The sequence below is a fragment of the Cololabis saira genome, chromosome 1, assembly GCF_033807715.1.
Source record: "Cololabis saira isolate AMF1-May2022 chromosome 1, fColSai1.1, whole genome shotgun sequence".
In the NCBI taxonomy this organism is placed as follows: Eukaryota; Metazoa; Chordata; class Actinopteri; order Beloniformes; family Belonidae; genus Cololabis; species Cololabis saira.
The window spans coordinates 49,292,552-49,315,321 of record NC_084587.1 but is presented as its reverse complement, the minus strand read 5'-3'; the positions used below and the strand labels follow the sequence as shown (position 1 = coordinate 49,315,321).

The 22,770-nt window shown below is 40.9% G+C and overlaps 1 protein-coding gene across 1 annotated transcript in view; it reads left to right on the top strand.

Annotated features, from left to right (window-relative positions):
• The window catches only part of usp34 (ubiquitin specific peptidase 34), a 60,313-nt gene that overhangs the window by 22,923 nt on the left and 14,620 nt on the right, over nucleotides 1–22,770 (top strand). Inside the window, exons 14-53 of the mRNA XM_061725160.1 lie at nucleotides 496–1,214; nucleotides 1,350–1,564; nucleotides 1,709–1,824; nucleotides 3,819–3,946; nucleotides 4,348–4,437; nucleotides 4,681–4,776; nucleotides 5,478–5,560; nucleotides 6,609–6,763; nucleotides 8,581–8,694; nucleotides 8,833–8,932; nucleotides 9,082–9,244; nucleotides 9,325–9,451; nucleotides 10,500–10,650; nucleotides 10,748–10,848; nucleotides 10,955–11,170; nucleotides 11,383–11,508; nucleotides 11,592–11,714; nucleotides 12,664–12,747; nucleotides 12,870–12,956; nucleotides 13,984–14,184; nucleotides 14,287–14,369; nucleotides 14,457–14,497; nucleotides 15,332–15,456; nucleotides 15,630–15,782; nucleotides 16,139–16,243; nucleotides 16,356–16,450; nucleotides 17,646–17,950; nucleotides 18,837–19,000; nucleotides 19,086–19,151; nucleotides 19,357–19,503; nucleotides 19,666–19,722; nucleotides 20,030–20,107; nucleotides 20,181–20,275; nucleotides 20,374–20,546; nucleotides 20,690–20,840; nucleotides 20,946–21,024; nucleotides 21,108–21,161; nucleotides 21,336–21,431; nucleotides 21,520–21,584; nucleotides 21,667–21,742. Of these exons, the coding sequence (XP_061581144.1) occupies nucleotides 496–1,214; nucleotides 1,350–1,564; nucleotides 1,709–1,824; nucleotides 3,819–3,946; nucleotides 4,348–4,437; nucleotides 4,681–4,776; nucleotides 5,478–5,560; nucleotides 6,609–6,763; nucleotides 8,581–8,694; nucleotides 8,833–8,932; nucleotides 9,082–9,244; nucleotides 9,325–9,451; nucleotides 10,500–10,650; nucleotides 10,748–10,848; nucleotides 10,955–11,170; nucleotides 11,383–11,508; nucleotides 11,592–11,714; nucleotides 12,664–12,747; nucleotides 12,870–12,956; nucleotides 13,984–14,184; nucleotides 14,287–14,369; nucleotides 14,457–14,497; nucleotides 15,332–15,456; nucleotides 15,630–15,782; nucleotides 16,139–16,243; nucleotides 16,356–16,450; nucleotides 17,646–17,950; nucleotides 18,837–19,000; nucleotides 19,086–19,151; nucleotides 19,357–19,503; nucleotides 19,666–19,722; nucleotides 20,030–20,107; nucleotides 20,181–20,275; nucleotides 20,374–20,546; nucleotides 20,690–20,840; nucleotides 20,946–21,024; nucleotides 21,108–21,161; nucleotides 21,336–21,431; nucleotides 21,520–21,584; nucleotides 21,667–21,742 (5,403 nt within the window). The remainder of the gene's footprint in view (nucleotides 1–495; nucleotides 1,215–1,349; nucleotides 1,565–1,708; nucleotides 1,825–3,818; nucleotides 3,947–4,347; nucleotides 4,438–4,680; nucleotides 4,777–5,477; nucleotides 5,561–6,608; nucleotides 6,764–8,580; nucleotides 8,695–8,832; nucleotides 8,933–9,081; nucleotides 9,245–9,324; nucleotides 9,452–10,499; nucleotides 10,651–10,747; nucleotides 10,849–10,954; nucleotides 11,171–11,382; nucleotides 11,509–11,591; nucleotides 11,715–12,663; nucleotides 12,748–12,869; nucleotides 12,957–13,983; nucleotides 14,185–14,286; nucleotides 14,370–14,456; nucleotides 14,498–15,331; nucleotides 15,457–15,629; nucleotides 15,783–16,138; nucleotides 16,244–16,355; nucleotides 16,451–17,645; nucleotides 17,951–18,836; nucleotides 19,001–19,085; nucleotides 19,152–19,356; nucleotides 19,504–19,665; nucleotides 19,723–20,029; nucleotides 20,108–20,180; nucleotides 20,276–20,373; nucleotides 20,547–20,689; nucleotides 20,841–20,945; nucleotides 21,025–21,107; nucleotides 21,162–21,335; nucleotides 21,432–21,519; nucleotides 21,585–21,666; nucleotides 21,743–22,770) is intronic.

The window sequence follows — 22,770 nt, the reverse complement described above, 5'->3', positions numbered from 1 at the left end:
TTAGGGTGTTACATTATATTTACTCACCATTTAATATTACTGTGTGTAATGCGTTTGATATTTGTTTTGTAAAGCGCTTTGGTTTTTAAATGTGCTGTATAAATAAAGTTTAAAGTATTTGACATTTACACTCGCAGAGACTAGCTTAGTTGCCAAGAGATTTTGTTTTAGACTTGAATAAATACAAAAATAAATGAACGGCTCAAAATTGATATGAAGGCAAGATGAAGTAACTGCTCTCTGTCTTCAATTAATTACAATGAAAACATCATTAAATTAATTCATTTCTTTTGGGATTGAGTTATTTCTGAGCTAAATTGTCTGTCAGAGATGAGTCACATCCGCACCTGAAATTGCTCATGAAATTGTGAGCTCCTCATGTGCTGGGTAACTTTCTATACCATTTTAGTTTTACGGTACAAGTCAGATGTTGCTTGCATCCTGTGGCATATCAAAATATAATGGGAACTTAAGAAAACCAAACTATTTCCGCAGGAGTCGATGCAGGGCAGCTCTGACGAGACGGCCAACAGCGTGGAGGAGGGCAGCAGCGGGCCGGGCAGCAGCAGCGGCCGCAGCGAGGCGTCCAGTAACGAAGCCGCCTCCAGCCGAGCCAGCCAGTCGGCCGGGAGCCCCGGTAGTGAGATGCACTCCGACGATATGGCAGATAGTGAGGCGTTAAAGGAGGAAGAGGAGGATGAAGAAGAAGAGGAGGATGATGAGGAAGAGGAGGATGACGAGGAAGAGGAAGAAGACGAAGGAAACCGGTCTGCCGCTGAAGGCAGCCATCAAAAGGAAGCCCGGGAGCAGATGGAGTCGAGGAAGAGGAAAGCAGGGGAGGCTCTGAGTGAGGGCCCGGGTCACGGAGTGGGACCCATCGCTTCTGGGGCAGGAAGCAAGCCCAAAGTGCTGCCCTTTAGTCCAGAAACATCTGCTGCCATGGTTACGGCAGCATCCACGTCTTTAGAGGGTCGTATGAGGATGCTGGACGCTTGCGCTTCATCCTCTGCTCGTCACGAGGGGGCGGAGCCTCAGCAACAGTCTGCAGACATCAGCCCTTCTCAGATGGTCCAGGGGCCTCAGGAGCCGCCCTGTCTGCCCAGGCCCGGGGACTTCCTGGGAGAGGCCATGGGGAGTGAGCTCTTCAACTGCCGCCGATTCATCGGCCCCCAGCATCACCACCATCACCACCACCACCATCACCATCACGAGGGGTGAGATTCTTCTCATTGTGTTGCTTTTTATATCTAAATTCATCAACAGTCTTCTGACCTGACGCTGCTCTGTAGTTGGACATTGTAATTCAGCCATTTTTAGATGCTAAATGAGTTGTTTCTTCTCTCCCTCAGTCCTATGGTGGAGGACATGTTGAGTGCTGATGACGTTAGCTGCAGCAGCTCCCAGGTCAGCGCCAAGTCGGAGAAGAATATGGCCGACTTTGACGGGGAGGAGTCCGGCTGTGAGGAGGAGCTGGTCCAGATCAACTCCCACGCTGAACTCAGCTCACACCTTCAGCAGCACCTCCCCAACCTGGCTTCTATCTATCATGAGCACCTGGTGCAAGGTGAGCCCCTCTCACTAACATTTGGAGTAATCAGGTTTTTGAAATCTTTGTGTTTTTAAAATCCTAAATAGTTGAATAAAAAACTGAAAATCAACCGATCGGAGCCAGAGAGGCCAAATTGTTGAATGCTCTCTGTTTCGGCAGGACCAGCTGTTCATAAACATCAATATTCCAGCCACGCTGTCACTGATATCAACCTTGATAATGTTTGTAAGAAGGGGAACACACTGCTCTGGGACCTGGTGCAAGATGAAGATGCGGTACGCCTTTTTTTCATGTTCCACACACAATTGATATGTAAAACTTTAAAAGAGACATTGTTCCCTTGTTGCAGAAGTTGATACATTTTCCTGAGGTCTTATTGAAATGTTTTATGCCAAAATACCAGAGCGAAACAGCTGCCATTTTCAGCCATGTCTTTATGCCTTTGACTTTTTTTAAGCACAGTTTTGTGCTTAAGTTGTTAAAACAGCAGATCTCAGATATGAATGCTGAAGTACGGCAGCAGCCAGCCAGCTTCTTGTTCTTCCATCAGTTCAGTTAAACTCTGGCCTTCACTATATATATATCACTGTGTATATAAGGTTTTTAGTGCCTAATATTGAGAAATATTGCTTTTAACTAGGGGATTTCTAACCATTGTTACATTTATTTATAGTTTTTGGCACCACACCAGGTTTCAGTTTCATTGCATTTAATAACAATGGGAACTTCCATTTTTGACAAGGAACAAAATAACAAAGGAAACACCAACAAGAAGTCTGTTTCTTAAAGTGGAGATAAAGAAAGTAAACCAAGTACTTGAGCAGAATTATGAGCTGATTTCTTTCTTAATTGCGTGAACTCCACTACGTGCCTGCTGATAAGAATTTGCTCCTTACGTCTTTTCAAAAGAGAGTACCGGTACCTATTTTCTGAACCCTAAGAAGCACCGGGTTATAAGGCACATGATAAAACAAACGTATAAAGTGAAACAAAATAGTCTGGTAAGTTTAACTTTATTCAACTCATTCACAATAACTCGTTCAGTTGCAAATAATATAGAAAAATACTCACACTTTAAATCATTCATCTTCCACGAATCCACAAATAAAAAGTGGAGGGGGTAAGCGTCGTACTACGTCCTGTTCTCTGATTGGTTCATCGTTGCCAGCGATAGCGGACACCTGAAGTTAGTGTGAGGTTGGAACAACGTCGTATTCCAACATTTGATTATAATTGAATTATGATACAGATTTGAAAAATAGGTTTACGCTAAAAAAAAACTAATGTTTGCTTGATGTCTGATTATATCAAGGTAACTACTAGATGTTGGATGATGGTTGCTTGCCAGCGCTACATAACGAGTTATCCGACGTTACAACCCGTATCCAACCAAGGATCGACTTTAATGTGTCAGCTGAACGTTCCGACTATCAACAAGCGGAGCGACTTCATCTCTACCAAAGTCACTAAAACATTTTGACAGATTTTTGAGTGCAGTGTACCACATAAAACTGGTTTGAGGTCAGTAAGCACAACAAAATTCATACATAAGGTGTCCCAGATTATAGGGCGCACTGCCGATTTTTGAGAAAATGTAAGGATCTTAAGCTCGCCTTTTATAGGGCGAGATATACGGTAAAATATTTGTCCTTCCATTTCCAAGTAGCTTGAGTGGAAGTTGAAGCTGGAAGGAGAAAAAAAAACGACGGTCTGAAAAACTGTGCTCTGAGCTGGGCGTGTAACAAACCAGTCTCTTGCAAATCTGAACAGCTTCCTGACCGTGACCTTCTCAAGCCTAAGTAGCTCTGCACAAAATAACAGGGTTGTGTTTTCTGTTGTTTGTTTTTTTTGCCACACTTTTATAGGTTCGGAGCGACCTCAAACATCCAAGTATATACTTTCAAGCACAGACAAAGATTTAGTTTTATAATATACCACCTTTTAACAACCAGCAAAGACCTCCAGGCTCACTTATTATCATGTTTGTTGTCATGGCACCTAAAAAGCCTTGGTTTTCTATTAGCTGCAAGACTGATGAGTTATAATCACAGTATGAGAGATTCCTTATGAGCTAAAATGATCAGAAAATGTTAAATTATTTGATCTGCTTTATTTAGATCCCACACACTCCTAAAAATATTTGTTAAAAATAAGAAGAAAAATGAGAACATCAAAATGAATCCACAACGAATCAAATACTTAGACGTGAATGTGTTTAGAATCGCTTTCTTTTCCATGACATTGTTTTGAATGTGTTGTTTGTGTTTAGATTCATCTGTCTGAGGGTCTCATCAACGAGGCAGAGAAGCTTTTGTGTTCGCTGGTCTGTTGGTTCACCGACAGACAGATACGAATGCGCTTCATCGAGGGTTGCCTTGACAACCTGGCCCATCATCGGTGAGCAACTACATTTATTAACTTTTTTATTGGAGGGTTGCACTGGGGTCAGCTTTTTGTAAATCTAAAAAAAAAACATGCTTTATATTAGACAAATGTCAGCCTTTAGGAAACTTAGAAATAAAACGTATATGTTTCTTCTGCATAGAAATTGAAAATCATCAATGTCAATTAGAATTAGATGCTGAATCTTAATCTTCTGTGGTTCCTCTGGTCATTGGAGAATTAAAATTAAGTTGACTTATTTCATAAAGATTAATATTTTATATATATATATATATATATATATATATATATATATATATATATATATATATATATACGTACATACATACAATTTCTCTTTTTGTGTGTGTGCTCCCCTGTGGAAAAGTTGACTCCATCTTTTCGTCTTCCCTCAGGTCAGTTGTGGTTTCTTTGCGTCTTCTACCCAAACTTTTCGGCACTTTTCAACAGTTTGGCTCCAGCTACGACACTCACTGGATCACAATGTAAGTAACTCCTTTCCCGTGTCTGAGTCAGATCATAACTGCAATTGGTTGGTTGTTTTTTTTTTCTTACTATCTTAAACTGCTGCATGTTTTTTTTTTTTTTTTTTTCATTTTTTTTGTTGTCCAAAATTTTTTTCTCTAAATTGACTCATTGATAGAAAGTAGCCAAGAATATTTGCGTCCTCCGTGGCAGAGTTTCTCTTCCTGCGTTGAGTGTTGATGTAGTTGTTGGTTGTGTGTCAGGTGGGCTGAAAAAGAGCTACACATGATGAAACTGTTCTTCGATAACCTCCAACACTACATCCAAGAAGTTCGGGAGCACCGGCACAAGTTTGCTCTGTGAGTCTTGTTTTTTTTTTTCCTTTTCCTGTCTTAATTTTGTTTTATTTTATCTTTTTTTTTCTTTTATACTAAAACTAGTTTGGTCTGAATAAGGTATGTGGGGTCTTCAGTTAAACGTAATTGATTCTACATTGAATAAAGTTTTTTTCAGTTAAATTTAGTTCAGCAGGATTAACTGTCCTTGTCTGTTATTTTGCTTAAGTCATTCAGAGGTAGCTCTCATAAATTCAGGTAAACTATTTTTCAGACAATATGCAAGCCACTTGCAGGTGGTGTCTGGGCTTAATGACTTATTGTCAAGCGTTTGCTATTTTTAGTTAGTTGGCATCTTTAATCAACCCCCTTGTGTGCGTTAGTCCAGCAGTGAGATGTTTCTGTGTTCAGGAAGCTCTTTGCTCCTATTATCCATGAATAATTTCTGAAGACGTCCTTTACTTGTGGTTTGACTAGAAAACAGCACTGTGTGGTATTGAACTGATGTGTTTTTGTTCTGACTGGTAAAAACATTACTGAACGACGGTTGTCATGACACTACTGTAGATGAAGAATACGTTGCACAAATAACATAATTATAGATCCTGAAATGAAAAATGCATGATATACTTTGAGGATTTGGAAATATTTAAAACACTGAAGGGCAACACAACAATTTAAACTAAATGACATGCTTCTTTTTATTTTTATTTTTTTAATATCAGGTACAGCCACAGTGCAGAGGTCCAGGTCCGTCTGCAGTTTCTCACCTGCGTCTTCTCCACGCTGGGGTCACCAGATCATTTCAGTAAGTCCATCCATTTTTTCTGCTCAGCAGAGGTGTATAATCCAGGTCCATAAAGTAAAAATCCAGTCCAGCAGTTGTTCCAACCAATCACTAAACCAGCTCCTCTGCAGGTAGATGGTTGTTAGCCAAAACCCCTGTTCTAAATGGACAGGCTGATCCAGAAACATGCCAGGGTTTTTACTTTCTGGCACCTGGATTAAACACCTCTGCTGCTCAGTGAACAGAACGATTCCTGATTTGATTTGAGTCATTTTAAACGTGTAGTATTTACAACAAAATAGCACTTAATCTCTGCAGTTGCTGTCGCGTGTGTTGGTTTGAGCTCCTGTGTCCTTAAAGTGCACTAGCTGTTCAGGTGGAGATGCAGGATATTGTCTCATCACTGTCAACTATGTTCATGGATATGTTAAGGTTTGGTTCCCAGCGTTTTGAGACATGTGGGAATTGTTTCCACCTTCTCACAGTGGAGGCCAATAAGTGTTTAGGTTATTTCTTCTGATAATTCACAGATGTGATTAAATCCTTTTAGCCTTTTGGGTTGGGGGGGGGGCATCAGGAATTTGAAATGTTATGAGCAAACAAATGGTTCTCCACTCTTTCCTTTTTTCTTGGCATTGCCAAAATGTGTGTTTCTCAAACAAAAGCAGATTTTCCCAGTTGTTTGGAAAAGAACTGTTGTGTTTTTCCTGGTTCTTTGGGGAACATTGTTGAAATAGAGCTGATTATGTAACCTGAGCTGAGAACAATGCCCTGTTTAAGAGAGAATGATGTAACACAGAAGATAAAAGAATACGGTTTTCTGTAATATTTTGCCACATTGAGCCCAGTTTGACCTGAAGAGCTTCAGTTCCTGTCAGTGTTCATTTATGGACTCTGGGAAAGCCTCATCACAGACATGGAGGCTTTCCTGGCTTTGCTGGAGGAAAAACTGCAGGGTTCTTGAAAACAGAGACTCCTACACAAATATAATATAATAGATTACCATTTTTAAACTGAAGAAGTCTTCGGGGTTGTTTTTCTAGCTGTTCATGTCTATATTCTCCCTCAGGGTTGAGTCTGGAGCAGGTGGACATCCTCTGGCACTGTCTGGTGGAGGACGCCGAGTGCTACGACGATGCGCTGCATTGGTTCCTCAACCAGGTCCGCAGCAAGGACCAGCATGCAATGGGCATGGAGACGTACAAGCACCTGTTTCTTGAGAAGGTAAAGCTTGTTTTCAGTTTCAGGGTCAAGTTTCAATTTCTACAATTAAGAAACAGCAATTTCAAATAAACTTGAGGATGTATTTGATTGCGCCTGTCTTCTGTTACATCATCAATAAACCATAATAACTAGTGGAAGGGCTGTTGCAATCATCAGTCGTTTATTGTGGACGTATAAACACCAGATGGATCAAACTGTAGATTTATGAGCAAAACTGCCTGTGAAATTATTTTAGTATATCCATTCAACTAATGAAACTTAGATTTTCACCCTCTGCTTTGACACTTTAACTTGTTTTTAATTAAATGTTTAATGACAGGGCAGCCATCAAGATAAGTTGAGCTTGGCCCAAATGTATGTGGAAGAAGGCGTCCAACCCCGGGGCGTTATCCAGTCAAGGCTGGCATCATTTGCTACATTATTGCGTTTAAAAGAATGTTTCTGGGCCGTTGCTCTTGTGGTAGTGTTGAAACGCAGTAAGCGAGTGCTTTGTTCCCTCTTAAAAACCGTGGCAGAGAAGCTGATGGTAGCCGTGGCAGAATTCTCACTTAACGATCTCTCTCTGCCTGTTGGGAGGGCAGAGGAGGAATGAGCTTGAGAGCAGAGCTACTTTAGTTTGCTAGGGTTAGTGCATTGACACGGTTGTTTTATATTTATGTATTACACAAAGTGACAAAATTGAAAAGAACCTCAGATGTGGCAGTAATGTGAAATTTTGAAGTACACGCCTCCAGTGCAAGTGAGAGGGATGCATGTGCACGTAAAATGGCTGGTGGTTTAGTGCAGTGGTCTCCAACCCCCGGGCCCCGGCCCGGTACCGGACCGTGGGTCATCTGGTACCGGGCCGCACAGAAGGAAAAAATAATTTCTGTATCCCCGACTGATGATGGATGACTCTCAAACTGATGGTTCACAATGTTTTTATTCCTTGGATGTAAATACACTGCAAACACACTGTAAGAGCTATAAAGGAATAAAATAAAATAAAATAGAGTTAGTCTTTCTACATTCATATGTTTCATTTAACTTGAATACAGACCGACAGCTGCTCGTTTGGTCGGCAATAAAGCTACCACAATACATGAGCGACCAAACTCAAGCTGGACATAAATACGGCATCAAATTTGCACAAATCCTCATCAGCAGGTGCTTTTTGTGTCAGTTAGGCTCCACTTTAGCATTCCTGACACTAGTTTAGTCTTTCAGACACACTTTCTACTGCCGTTAAACTTTTACCGTTAAAGTCCGAAGCGCCGGATGTTTACAAGGTCTCGGCGAGATGCCTTCAAAATAAAAGCACTAAACATTGGTCTACTTAATATATAACAATAAAGTAAAAGCCTGGCTTTAAATAACTTTATGAGAAAACAAACATAAAAACACATTTATAGAAATATTCATATTAAAGGTAATTTACAATTTCCATTTTATTTTTTCAAAAATTATGTTTTATTATTTATTATTCATTATTATTATTATTAATATAGCAAATACCACAGTTTTTAGTGCCGATCTTGTCATTTTATTTAGTTTTTATCAACTACACCTTTAGATTGGGCCGTGAAAATATTGTCAGACATTAAACCGGTCCTGGTTCAGAAAAGGTTGGGGACCGCTGGGCTAGTGGACACGTGACTTCAGAATTGAAATGTGCACTCTGTTTGCCAAGTAACTGAAAACAATATTCCTGTGGCTTGAATATGTTTTGCTTAACCTTTAAAGAATAGAGTTCACCACAGACACAACTGTATTGACTGGACAGCGTTTAGACGGAGGTTTGTCTATTGATTTGTTAATGGATGTAACTCTGTCTGCAGATGCCTCAGCTAAAGCCAGAAACTATCAGCATGACGGGCCTCAACCTCTTTCAGCACCTCTGTAACCTGGCTCGGCTTGCAACCAGCGCGCTTGATAATGCTTCCAGCTGTGAGGTACGCACACTTCACTTCCGTCTTCCAGCAACAAACACATGCACAGATCTGGCTACAAGCTCCGCTGGCCCAGGCCAAGTTTCACTTAATTTTATTTTATTTTTATTTTATTTTATTCGCTCCTGTGTTCGTCTCCAGCTGTGCGGCATGGACCAGCTGTGGGGGATCGCTCTGAGAGCTCAATCTGCAGACATCAGCCGTGCAGCCATCCAGTACATCAACTCCTACTACATTAATGGTCAGTGAGTCTATACATTTGGCACGAACACATGTCCTTTTTTTGTCCCGAGTATAAATCAGTAGATGAGGGGAAAAACAGCTAAACATATGTTTACACATTAAGCTTTGTCCTTTGAGTATAGAGTTGAACAATGATTAAATTTACAGCTGGTAAAACAGGACTGGAGAAGGAGCAGGAGTTCATCAGGAAGTGCATGGAGAGTCTTCTGATGGCCTCGGCTAACCTGGAAAAAGACGCTCACTCCAGCCTGACCAGCATCGAGAGGGGACTGCTCATGCTCAAAACACACCTGGAGGCCTTCCGACGCAGGTACGCACAGTGGAGATCACTCTATCCAACAATAACATGGTCCTCTACCTACCAAGAAACCATTGTTTCCTGTGTGGCAGGTTTGCGTACCACCTGAGGCAGTGGCAGATCGAGGGGACGGGAATCAGCAGCCACCTAAAGGCTCTCAGTGACAAACAGTCTCTGCCGCTCAGGATTGTCTGCCAGCCCGCCGGCCTGCCCGACAAGGTGACAAGTTTATATCTGAAACAAAAAACTAACAATCTCCACTTATCCTCTTAAGCCTGAGGGTGAGGTGTTGGTCAGAATAAATCAAGAATAGCTTTGCTATAACTGTAAGGCCTCTATTCATAGGCTCCATCAGAGTCCGATTAACCACATGTTAAGTAACTTTGTCCAGGTTGTGTATAATGTGTTAAATCCTATACTGCAGTATTTGACTTGTGTATGCAGGACAGCTTCTTGTAAAGTAAGTGGGATTATATTGTTAAAAACATTGATCCTATATACACGACTGTCTCAGAAAATTAGAATATTGTGATTTTCTGTCTTGAAATTACAAAAACAAAAATGTCATCCATTCTGGATTCATTACAAATCAACTGAAATATTGCAAGCCTTTTATTATTTTAATATTGTGATCATGGCTTACAGCTTAAGAAAACTCAAATATCCTATCTCAAAAAATTACAATATTCTGGGAATCTTAATCTTAAACTGTAAACCATAATCAGCGATATTAAAATAATAAAAGGCTTGCAATAATTCAGTTGATTTGTAATGAATCCAGAATGTATGACTTTTTTTTTTTTTTTTAATTGCATTACAGAAAGTAAAGAACTTTATCATCATCTAATTTTCTGAGACAGTCCTGTATGGGATCAATGTTAAGTGTTGTAATGTGTAGTAACACCAAGTGCACACTGGGTGGCAGTAAACACCACAAATGAAACTCATCCTTGGCGTTTCATTTTTGATCTGATATATTTGTCTCTCGATATATGAATACATACTCAGGTTTTTATTGTATAGACTCAAAAGGGCCATGAAAGGTTAGGATAAGAAAATGTAGGGACAGTTATTTACGTTGGAGAATTTCTAAACCGAGGAATTCTCATTTTAAAAAAGATGGGGGCATCAAAGACACATTTTCTGCTTGCTTTTATTAGTCCTCTGCCTTTTGCTTCAATAAAAAAAAACTATTCAGTCTAAACTGTCTACTTGCTATATTAGCAGCATTTAGCTTCTGTTAATATGTCTTGGCTTTGTTTCCCAGATGACTATTGAGATGTATCCAAGTGACCAGGTTGCAGACCTGCGAGCTGAGGTGACCCACTGGTACGAGAACCTGCAGAAGGAGCAGATGAACCAGCAAGCTCAGCTGCAGGAGTTCGGCCAGAGCAGCCGCCAGCCGGGGGAGTTCCCAGGTCAGCCATCTTTCCTATTGTTTACTCAGAGACGGAGCCTTTCTGCATCAGTTAAGCAGCAGTGGCCTTTGTATGAAGACTGTCCTCCGTCCTGCAGGTGGTTTGATGGGACCGGTCAGAATGATTTCCTCTGGCCACGAACTCACTACAGACTATGATGAAAAGACGCTACATGAGCTGGGCTTTAAAGACATGCAGGTAACGTTCTGGCTCTTTGTCCCACATCTGCTTGACTTTGTTTCTTAGGTCAGGTAGCATTTGAAATCTAAAAACATCATTCCTAACTGCTCTGTTTTTGTCCCAGATGGTGTTTGTCTCTCTGGGAGCTCCGCGGAGGGAGAGGAAGGGAGAGGGTGTGCAGCTGCCGGCCTCCTGTTTGCCTCCTCCTCAGAAAGAGCACATTCCCATGCTGCTGCTCCTGCAGGAGCCACACCTCACCACGCTCTTTGACCTGCTGGAGATGTTGGCCTGTTTCAAACCACCCACTCCCAGCACGGAGAAGGTCCAGGAGAGCCCAGAGGTGAGGAGGGGTTGTGTAAATGTAACGGGGTGCACAGTATGTGACAGAAATGCAGAAGTTTTTACACTTCATGTTTTGCATTTGGAAAATCAGCCACAAGACATAATCACTATTCTGTATTAATCTGGTTTTAGAATATATCTGCCACTTAGTTTTACGTTTGCTAAACAAACTAAAAGGAAAAGGTTTTTGCGTGTGCTTTTTTAATCCAGAATGTCCGATGTGAGGAGCTTCACCTCCATGCAGAGAATCTGTCCCGGCGTGTTTGGGAGCTGCTCATGCTCCTTCCTACGTGTCCCAAGATGCTGCAGGCCTTCCAGAACATCTCTGATGAAACGGTCAGTCACTCGGCTCATCAAGTTCCTGCCATGACTCTGCTGTGATACGACAAACGCTGAGTGTGTTGTTTGTTTGACTGTAGAGTGGAGAAGGTCTGTGCTGGAAGGAGCTGCTGAGGATTAAAAGTCCCCACAAGCTCCTGTACGCTCTGGAGATCATCGAGGCTCTGGGAAAACCCAACCGACGGATCCACAGAGAGTCAACTGTAAGAGAAACACAGAGAAACACTTTTATTGAGGCGAGACCAAGCAGAACTGACAACACACTTACAAAAAGTTAAAATTATTTATTTTTTCATATTGTAGTTTCAACGGCTGTAAAAGCAGCTACCAAGAATGCTCCTTTGATGCATTTTACATCTTCAAATTAAGGCTGTTCACCTCTTTGAAGCTCCCTTTTTTACACACAAATGTAAAATATTGCCTTGTCCAGTAGATATTACATATAATGATATTGGTAACACCATTAAATGCTGTGATATTGATCTGACTCATAATGTATAATCACATTTCTGCTGCTAAACAGCAACCAGGCAAAGACACTGGGTGGGGGGAAATGCATAACTTCTATCCTAACATGGTTTTACTGAAGAAGAAAAAAAGCAGCCTGCAACAGCTGCTTCATTGGCAGATACTATTTGATATCATAACTGATTAATTGTATTTTTTAAATGTTAACAAATGAATACAAATTTTTAAATGTAAATCCAACTTTTGTGTTTTTCATCGCAGTTGTCTCACTTTTTCATTTCTTTTCATGAGGTGTAATGTTAGTGGTTTAAGTCAAGCTACTAGAGTCACTAGATAGGGATGAAATTATGAAAATGTAATAATTATGAACCGTTTGTGGTAAATTCCTAGTCGGAGCAGTCTACAACAGTGAAGCTGAAGTGTAGAACGACATTGTATTTACCCAGATTTTAGAGTGGAATGCAGCGCAGTACATAAAATCCACCAACATTTACTGTAGCCCTTTTTTAAAAAGAAAACTCCCGCACACCTTCTTCTCACCGTACTCGTGTTTATTGAGCCAAAGTTTCGGTCATAGACCTTTTTCAAGGCATTGAACACTACTACAGATATTCTGTAGCCCTAAAATAAATCTTCAAGTTGCTTTTTTCCGTCATCTGTGTTGAACCCTGAATGTGTCTGCAGGGCAGCTACAGCGATCTGTACCCGGACTCTGACGACTCCAGTGAGGATCAGATAGAGAACAGCAAGAACACCTGGAGCTGCAAGGTAAAGTGCAGCCTTGACGCGACGCTAAGAGCCAGCTTGTTTAACCTGAGGTAGACGGAGGAAACGTGACACAGACCCCTCGCTTGAATTGGTTTTAACCTTTTTTACATCCTCTTTTTCAGTTTGTTTCATCCGGAGGTTTGCAGATGCTCCTGGAGATCTTCAACTCTGGCATCCTTGAGCCCAAAGACCAGGAGTCCTGGACTGTGGTGAGACGGCCAATCAGAAGCAACACACCTTTTATCAGTTATGCCTTTTCTTTTTGTAGTGCACGTCAGGTAGCTATATTGTGATCTTAAACATCTCACATAAGAGCAGTTTGAAATAGGCCTGTGTTGAAAAAATCGATTTCCCAATTCTAAATCGATTCTCATATTAATTCCTAAAAATCGATTAATATGTCTAAAGATCGATTTCTTTTTTTTTTTCATCATTACATTACTTTTGGTTATTTTTTTGTTTATCCCCAAAAAAGGAATGTTTTGTTGGACACGAGAATAACTGGTGCCATGTTTTTGCCTTTAAATATGTTTAAAGGTATGAAAACATTAAAGTGTTAGGTTATAATTGCATAAATTGTCTATATTTCATTACTTTATAAACTGTCTTAGGGTTACATGTGCAAAAAATGCTAAAAACCTAATTCTCATTTGTTCCATTTTCTTCTCGAAAATGGAACAAATAAAAATGGAATGTGGGAAAAAATAAAACCGATTTCATACGTCTCTGTTTCCTCCCTGGATCTGTTTGGTAATTCTGATCCATGATGATTCTGAAAGCAGTTCTATCAGCATTCTGGGAGCTGATTGGTCCTTACAGCATCATTAGCTGCCAATACTTGCTGTTGAATCTCAATATAATACTAGTAGTAATATTTTGCAGAACTACAGTCATATAATTCATGCAACAGCTCAAAAAACTTTTTTAATAACACTAACCCAAATCAATATCTGAATCGAATCAAATCTTGATAATCGATTCTGAATCTTAAGAATCTGAATCGAATCGATTCTTGACATTTGAATCGATCCCCAGCCCTAGTTTGAAACTGTGCCCCTCCAACAGGATTGAACTAAAAATTAAGATTCTAGATGCAGATCCAGATTGACACTAAACATTTTTGTAAACGTTTAACTTAGATTTATTCTTAGCTCTCTGGATACAAATTGGCAAAGAAATGATATCAAGCATGTTGTTTTGCTGTAAATGTCTCATCAACGCCATGTTTGTGTGTAGTGGCTGTTGGACTGCCTGGCCTGCCTGCTGAAGCTGATCTGCCAGTTTGCCGTGGACCCTGCAGACCTGGACCTGGCCTATCACGACGTCTTCTCCTGGTCCGGCCTCGCCGACAGCCAACGGAAACGGGCCTGGCCTGGCAAGTCCCGCAAATCCACTGTGGATCATGGGAAAGGTCTGCACATCCCTCGCTTGACAGAGGTGAGTATCCCGCCAGGTGAAAGTCTCTGCATCAGAACCAGAACCATCAGAACCAGAACCATCAGAACCAGCTCTGACTCTCCTTCTGATGCTTCCTCACAGGTGTTCCTCAGTCTGGTCCAAGGCACCAACCTGATCCAGCGTCTCATAAATGTGGCTTACACGTATGACAACCTCGCTCACAGGTGTGCTATACAGTACAGTCTTTTAATCAGTCCTTTTTAATTTGCTAATGAAATGAGGAAGATTTATATGCTTTGTTTTCATTGCAGAGTCCTCAAGGCTCAATCTGACCACAGATCCCGGCACGAAGGTGACAATTTATGAGCTTTTTGTCTTTTCGTCATTCTATTTTTATAAAACACCCTCAACAGAAACGGGACCATTAAGTGAAATACTGGCCATAGCCCAAACTACAGTATTTGTCAATACAGTAATGAAGCTGTAGCAAAAGATATTTCGTTCGTTCGTTTTTATTTATTTCGAACATGTATTTAAAAAAAAACAAGAAAAAAAGATAAGAGAAACAAATACAGGTGGGCATTCCACCACATAAAGAAAAAAAACAACACATCAAAAAGACATATTTCAGTTACATGTTTGAAAAGGATTTATACTATACACTAATTTGTATAAATAAATATATATCATTTTTACAAAAATATCCTGTTTAATACCAAATGTAAGCTCTATAATAAATATAATATAACTATGATATAAATATAATATAACTATAATATAAATATAACTGATATAAATATAATGCGTATTATCTATACAAACATACAAAGACAACATGAAGAAAAAGCAAAACACAAACAGCTGCTGATCTTTAAACACAGTCTTCACTTTTATACCTCAAATAAACAAAGTCTTTATATTTCTTCTTAAATTGTTTTATGTTTGTACATTCTTTTAACTCCAAATTCAAATCATTCCACAATTTGATTCCACAAATTGATACACAAAAACTTATTTTTGTTGTACGCACAAATAAAGATTTGAAGTTTAGGTTTCTCCTTAAATTCTAACCCCCTTCCCTCCCAATAAATAATTTCTGAATGTTATCTGGTAGCGATTGATTTTTTGCTTTGCTTTATTTGCTCTTTATATCCACAACATCTCAATGATCTCTGTTCCCCTGCAGTGACGCACTACTCCATGTGGCTGCTGGTGAGCTGGGCTCACTGCTCGTCCACTGTCAAGTCCAGTTTGGCTGATAGCGAGCACCTCCACGACTGGCTGAAGAAACTCACCCTGCTGGTGCCGGAGGTGAGTTGGTTACAACACCCACGGCTCTTAGAGCAAGTCATCACGCTTTAAGACATTTGGATTAAGAAAAAACGTGTTCTCATTCAGTGATGACCTTATTCAGCTGTTTGCAGCCGTCGTGCAGGTGTGCCCAGTGTTTTCATTAAACGGTTGGCTGTTGTGGTTGTCTTTAGCCGGCAGTGAGGCACGAGGCGTGCAACGGCCTTTACAAGCTCTCATTGTCCGGTCTGGAGGGAGGAGAATCCATCAACAGGTCATTTCTGCTGCTCGCTGCTTCCACGCTGCTCAAGTTTCTACCCGATGCTCAGGCCCTCAAACCTCTGCGGGTAGGTCTCACACACGCACATTCACAGGCCTCTTGAGTCTGATCTTCCTATAAAACCACTGCACCGGACATGTATAGAGGGGGGAAAATACTTGCAGGCTACACTCTGTGTCTGTAGTCCTCAGGGACGATGATTTGACTCAATTTGAGCTTTGCTACACTGAATCCAGTTATTTCTATGAGACATTGTCCCTCAAGTGGGATTGATGCAGGAGATGCTGGGACATGTTTACGGTTTTCAGTCACACAAACGATCGGTTACCGTAAAAGTTGTGCACAGAAGCCCTGGCACGCACAAAAAAAAAGCATCCCGGGCAGTCTGAGTAGTTCTGTGTTAATCGGGGCTTGCCTTTGCAGGTGGAGGACTATGAAGAGGAGCCGCTGTTGAAGACTGGCTGTAAGGAATACTTCTGGCTGCTCTGCAAGCTCATCGATAACATCCATGTAAAAGACGCCAGCCAGGTGGGACCGTCAGACACCAGTACTGATGATGATGATGTAATCAGCAGATTTATCGTAGAGTTTGTGGTTTTGTGTTGAACTGTTGCTAGTGTTGGTCTGTTTGAACTCACAGAAGGTCTCTCCCTGTCTGTCGCTGCCTGGCTCGATGCAGACCACGCTGCTGGACCTGGACGCTCTGGCAAGACACCTTGCTGACTGCATCAGGAGGTCAGACAGCTGCAAAAATATTATTCATCATCGTCTCCATAAAAGATGAACGGTCCTCTGGCTGTAGACCAGGGGTCTGCAACCCAGAATGTTGAAAGAGCCAGATTGGACCAAAAACACAAAAAACAAATATATCTGGAGCCGCAAACAATGAAAAGTCTTGTATAAGCCTTAGAATGAAGACATCAGCCACCTGCCGCCCTGCTGGTAGAAACGCACAACTTAAATGACATATTTTGGTCAACTAACATGACTAAGCATAAATTACATAGAAACACCAGCAAAATATTTTAAAAAAAATGAAATAAATAAGGATTTAATCCAGATTTAAAGTAATTAAACCTTCAAATTGTTTAGTGTTTATATGTTTTAAGGATTTAAAGTAATTAAACCTTCATATTGTTTAGTTTTTATATATTTTAAGGATTTAAGGTAATTAAAGCTTAATTTTGTTTAGTTTTTATATATTTTAAGGATTTTTTTTTTTTATGTTTTAATTAATTTTTTTTATTGTAGTTTTCAATTTGTTAATACATGAATTATTCAAGTTTAATCCACTTTTTGTTGTAAATTTTTTCATAATCAGAATTTAAATGACATATTTGGGTCAACATGTAACAAACATGACTCAGCATATATTACATAGAAATACCAGCAACAATATTAAAATAAAAATAAAAAAGGATTTAATCCGGATTTAAACTAATTAAATCTTCATAATGTTTAGTTTTTACCTATTTTAAGGATTTGATTTTTTGTTTTTTTGAATTCTCTTTTCTCCTCAGTAATTTTTCTCTTTTTCCCTTTGGAAACAATCCCTTTGGCCAGTTTGTTTCCAACAGCTCCTGCCTGGCGCCCCCTGCTGGTAGAAACGTCTGTTGCAGGCTCCGACGCAAATCTTCGTTAACAGAAATGTTGAAATTTAATATTTATTCTACACATTTTTACAGCTTTGGAAATCGTTCAGAATGTTTGTGTCATGTTTGTCCTCCTACAAAAACCATATTAAAACAAAAAATATATTTCCCTCCCCCATCGATTTCCATTTTTAAACATTTTTGAAAAAGCTCCAGGGAGTCACTAGGGCGGCGCTAAAGAGCCGCATGCGGGTTGCCGACCCCTGCTGTAGACCAAAGTGTTAATGCTGAAATTCCCCCCCAGCTCTGTGTCATCTCAGTGTTGTTCTTTACTGCAGTCGAGAGATCCTGGACCAGCAGGACGGCAGCATCGAGGACGACGGGCTGACGGGTCTCCTGCGTCTCGCCACCAGCGTTCTCAAACACAAGCCTCCCTTCAAGTTTTCCCGTGAGGGGCAAGAGTTCCTGCGGGACGTCTACAACCTGCTCTTCCTCCTCCCCAGCCTGGCCGACCGCGCTCAACCCAAGTGCAAGTCTCACGCGGCGAGGGCGGCCGCCTACGACCTGCTGGTGGAGATGGTGAAGGGCTCGGTGGAAAACTACCGGCTCCTTCACAACTGGGTCATGTCACAGCACATGCAAGGTGAGCAGGCTGGCTCCTCCCTTTTTCACTTTTGTTTGCTTTAACAAAGAAAAGAAACAAAAAAAAAACAGGGCAGCATCTTTAGGCCGAAAGCTCTCTGTTATACTACTCTGATGCCTATTTGTATTGATCAAGCCCCTTACTGAGATTCAGGAGCCCTCACTCACACATGTATAAACTCTGCTTACGTGAACAGACAGTTCCTGGTCTGATTCCCAATCTTTCGTAACACGTTTTTAATTGTGCACTCATTGAATGATACATAACAAACATGAAAACTGTGTATTTGACAGTTTAATTCAATTTGGAAACTTTAAACATCAGGAAAAGTGTATTATGGGATATTGTAAGGAAATAAAAATGAACAAATGGAAACATTTTGAGTTTGAGCAGGACAAGTGTTTTCAATGAGAACATTTGGATTTGAAATGATGTGTAAATAATGTTCAGCTGTTTGTTACTGTGAAACTGTGATACACTCTGAGTCAGTAGTCTGAGACGATGATCTGGCTCAATTTAAGCTTTGCTATAGAGAATCAAGTCTTTATCCATGATTTGGTCTCTCAGGTGAGACTAATGTTGGACAGACTGGGACAACTGTGAGTAACTGAGTCCAGGTCAGGACAGACCGTCCATGTTTCTCTGGTCAAACACACCTGGCTCAGTGAGACATTGACACACTTGTGTAGAGTTTGAGGCCAATGCTAGTCGTGTTTAAGCAGAGAAAAATGGCGGGCCATGGGCTCCTGAGGATGAAATCCATCATAAAGTACCGTACTCTCAAACCACAGCAAGGAGCTGCATTGAATCTGTGAAGCTCGCCATAACTTAACAAATCAAGAAGAACTGTCACAAAGCAAGCATCCCTCTGACGTTTCCCCTGCAGCCTCTCACGCACCGTACAAGTGGGACTACTGGCCTCACGACGACGTCCGGGCCGAGTGCCGCTTCGTGGGCCTGACCAACCTGGGAGCAACCTGCTACCTGGCCTCCACCATCCAGCAGCTGTACATGATCCCCGAGGCCCGGCAGGCCGTCTTCACTGCCAAGGTAAGAGCGTTTAACACAGTTGGCAGACGGATCATGTCAGGAGATCATTATTTAAACTCTTACACGTGTTTGTGTGTGTGTGTAGTATGCTGAGGAGATCAAACACAAGACCACACTGCTGGAGCTGCAGAAGATGTTCACATATCTCATGGTAAGTCTTAATCCTCCAATTCAAGTCCTTTTCTACTGTTTTTTTTTTCTTTTTTCTTTTTCACAATAGTACCCAAGTAGTTAATAATTAAATACATGAATACATCAATTAATTAATAAATAAAAAGACTGGGTGTTGCTCTGAGAAAAGAAACTGCATTTCTGAACTGGAACCAATGTTGCTGTCCGTCTCTACCTTTAACCAGGAGAGTGAGAGGAAAGCGTACAACCCCCGTCCGTTTTGTAAAACCTACACGATGGACAAACAGCCTCTCAACACAGGCGAGCAAAAAGACATGACGGAGTTTTTCACCGACCTCATCACCAAGATAGAAGAGATGTCCCAGGAGCTGGTAAACTCACAAGCACACGTACAAGAAGTGGCAGATCGGTGCAAATTATAACCACGTTTAATTGTGGAAAGCAAAGCTTTAGAATGACGTTTAATATCATGATACCCTGAAGTTGAACAAAATAACTTGTGTGTTGACTAGAATGCTTTTTCCTTTTCACAGAAACACACAGTGAAAACTTTATTTGGAGGGGTCATCACCAACAACGTTGTCTCTCTGGTGAGTCCAAGATTCTTCTTTGGTTTTAACTCGGAAATGCTCTGTTTCTAAAGAGAGTTAGTATTTTTTGGATTGGATTGTTTTGTTGTGAGATTTGAAGCTGAGATTTCTCTTTTTTTCTTTAAGAATCCTATTTTTTTTTAATAGATTAAGTATAAAATATAATTTGATAAAGTATTCATATTTGACATGTTTCTTTATTAAATAATGTTATAATCCAAGCTTTAAAATGGATCAGATGCGTGTCTACACGTACACGCTTGGCTCATCCAGGAGAACTGAAATCCTCAAACACTCTTTCCTGCAGGATTGTGACCACGTCAGTCAGACGGCAGAGGAGTTTTACACCGTCAGGTGTCAAGTGGCAGATATGAAGAACATCTACGTGAGTATATTGATTTTTATTTTTTAGAGGAGTTGGGGTCAGACTTGGATTCTCAACATCGTCTAATCTACAGGAGTCTCTGGATGAGGTGACCATCAAGGACACTCTGGAGGGCGACAACATGTACACGTGTTCTCAGTGTGGCAAGAAGGTCCGCGCGGAGAAAAGGTGGGAACAAATCCAAACAAAAATATATATATATATATTTTTTTTTTAAGCATAAAACTGATCACAACCGCTCTCACGTGCCGTTTTTCCGCACACAGGGCCTGTTTCAAGAAACTGCCACGCATCCTGAGCTTCAACACCATGAGATACACCTTCAACATGGTTACCATGATGAAGGAGAAGGTCAACACACACTTTTCCTTTCCGCTGCGGCTCGACATGACGCCGTACACCGAGGATTTCCTCATGGGCAAAGGGGAACGCAAAGAAGGTTCGTTTCAATGTTGAAAATATTTGAGTTTTTCTGAAGAAACAAATCTACAATTCCCCCTCAAAGGTGTGTGTTTTAGTCACGGTGTAAGGGAAAAAGTCTTCCACTCTTTTTTAATTTATGTTGTCTGCCATGTGATGCAGGTTTTCGGGAAGAGAGGGAAGGAAACGTGACGGAGAGCTACGAGTACGACCTGATTGGTGTGACGGTGCACACGGGCACCGCAGACGGAGGACATTACTACAGCTTCATCAGGGACATCGTCAACCCCCACGCTTACAAGAACAACAAGTGGTGAGTGCAGACGTGTTTCAGCCGGAAATGCATCGCTGAGTCGTCACCATCTCTCCAGGTGTCAGACCCGCTGGTCTCGTGCTCACTGTTGTATGAACTTTGCAGGTATCTGTTCAACGATGCCGAGGTGAAACCCTTTGACTCGGCCCAGCTGGCCTCCGAGTGCTTTGGAGGAGAGATGACGGTACGCGCTGCACATGAAGGACAAATAGAACCTCTGTGTTCACTCTGTCACCACTGACTCCAGTCTTTTTATCCCCCACTCAGACTAAAACGTACGACTCTGTCACAGACAAGTTCATGGACTTCTCCTTTGAGAAGGTGAGGAGAACTGAGCAGGATTTCCAGCCTGGTTTTTGTTTCCCTATTATTATTATTATTATTATTATTATTATTATTATTATTATTATTATTATTATTCTCCTCCTGCCTTTGATCCCCTTGTGTAGTCTGAGCCGCTGAGACATCGGTCACTGACATTGGTTGTATTTGCAGACGCACAGTGCCTACATGCTTTTCTACAAGAGAGTGGAGCTGGAGGAAGAGAACGGCAAAGACTTCAGTTTTGACGTGTCACCTGATCTACTCGAGGTACTGCACGTCCTTCTTTGAGTTAAAATCATTAAAGCATGTTTGTATTTCCTTGTAACTCTAAAATGTTCATACCTGTGTCTTTCAGTGGATTTGGCATGACAACATGCAGTTTCTTCAGGATAAGAATATATTTGAGCACACCTACTTTGGGTGAGTAAGAAACTGGTTACTGTAACACGATGACGACCAGTGGATCTGTTATTGGCCACAGCTGAACACTGCTTGTTTCCAGGTTCATGTGGCAGCTGTGTAGCAGCATCCCCAGCACTCTGCCGGATCCAAAAGCTGTTTCCCTCATGACTGCTAAGGTGAGAAATGTTACAGTAAACACTTTTTAAGTACAGTTTGAGGTCCCTGTTTACAATATGAACCGGCCCTCTTGAGAAATAAAGACTCCTTCAGTTCTCTTCTTCCCTCTCTGGGCAGTTTGGTGGTGCACATGAAACCATGAATAGATGTAGTTAAGTATCTGAATATTGTTATGAGTGGACCTGTAGACAACATATGGCCAGTTTATTTAGTGCACCATGCACTAGGGCTGGGCGATATGGACCAAAAGTCATATCTCGATATTTTCTAGCTGAATGGCGATACTCGATATATATCAATATTTTTTCTGTGCCATAATTGGGGTTTCCCCCAAAGCATTATAGCATAGCATCTCTGTTAGCTTCATTTTTTCTGAGGCAAACCCTTAAAAAAACAGTCAGTTTTAATACAAAGCCTCGTGCCAAATGTCACACAGGTACCTTTATTAACAGAGGTCTGCACAATATCAAAATGTATAAAACAAATGAAATAAAAATAAACTGCCTGCATATATAGAATTAAAAATGCTTCTTGAATAAAATAAAACAAATATCCCTTTCCTGCATAACAATTAAATTAAAATACACTGTGCAATTAATACAACGTAGACAGTAACAGGCAGACTTTTCCACTGAGGTTGACAGTTGTGCAAATAACAAAACATTTGTGCAAATCTCAAATAAAACATTCAAGTCAATTTGTCACAAAATAACCTTTATTAAAAAAAAAAAAAATGTAATCGATCTAAACGATATTGTCTCGTACCATATCGCGTTTGAAAATATATCGATATATATTAAAATCTCGATATATCGCCCAGCCCTACCATGCACGAAGCGTAAGAATTGACAGACTCGTCGGTGACCCGCCTCTCTGCCGGCTGTTTTTAATGAGCGCTGAGCGTTCTGCTGGTCGCCTCCCGGAAACTTGAGTGGTTTGAATGAGCTGCTGCAGTGTTGTAAGATTTGGATTGGAATATTTATCTACAAAATGAACATAAAGGTGTTTATCCGTAGATGGAAAATCA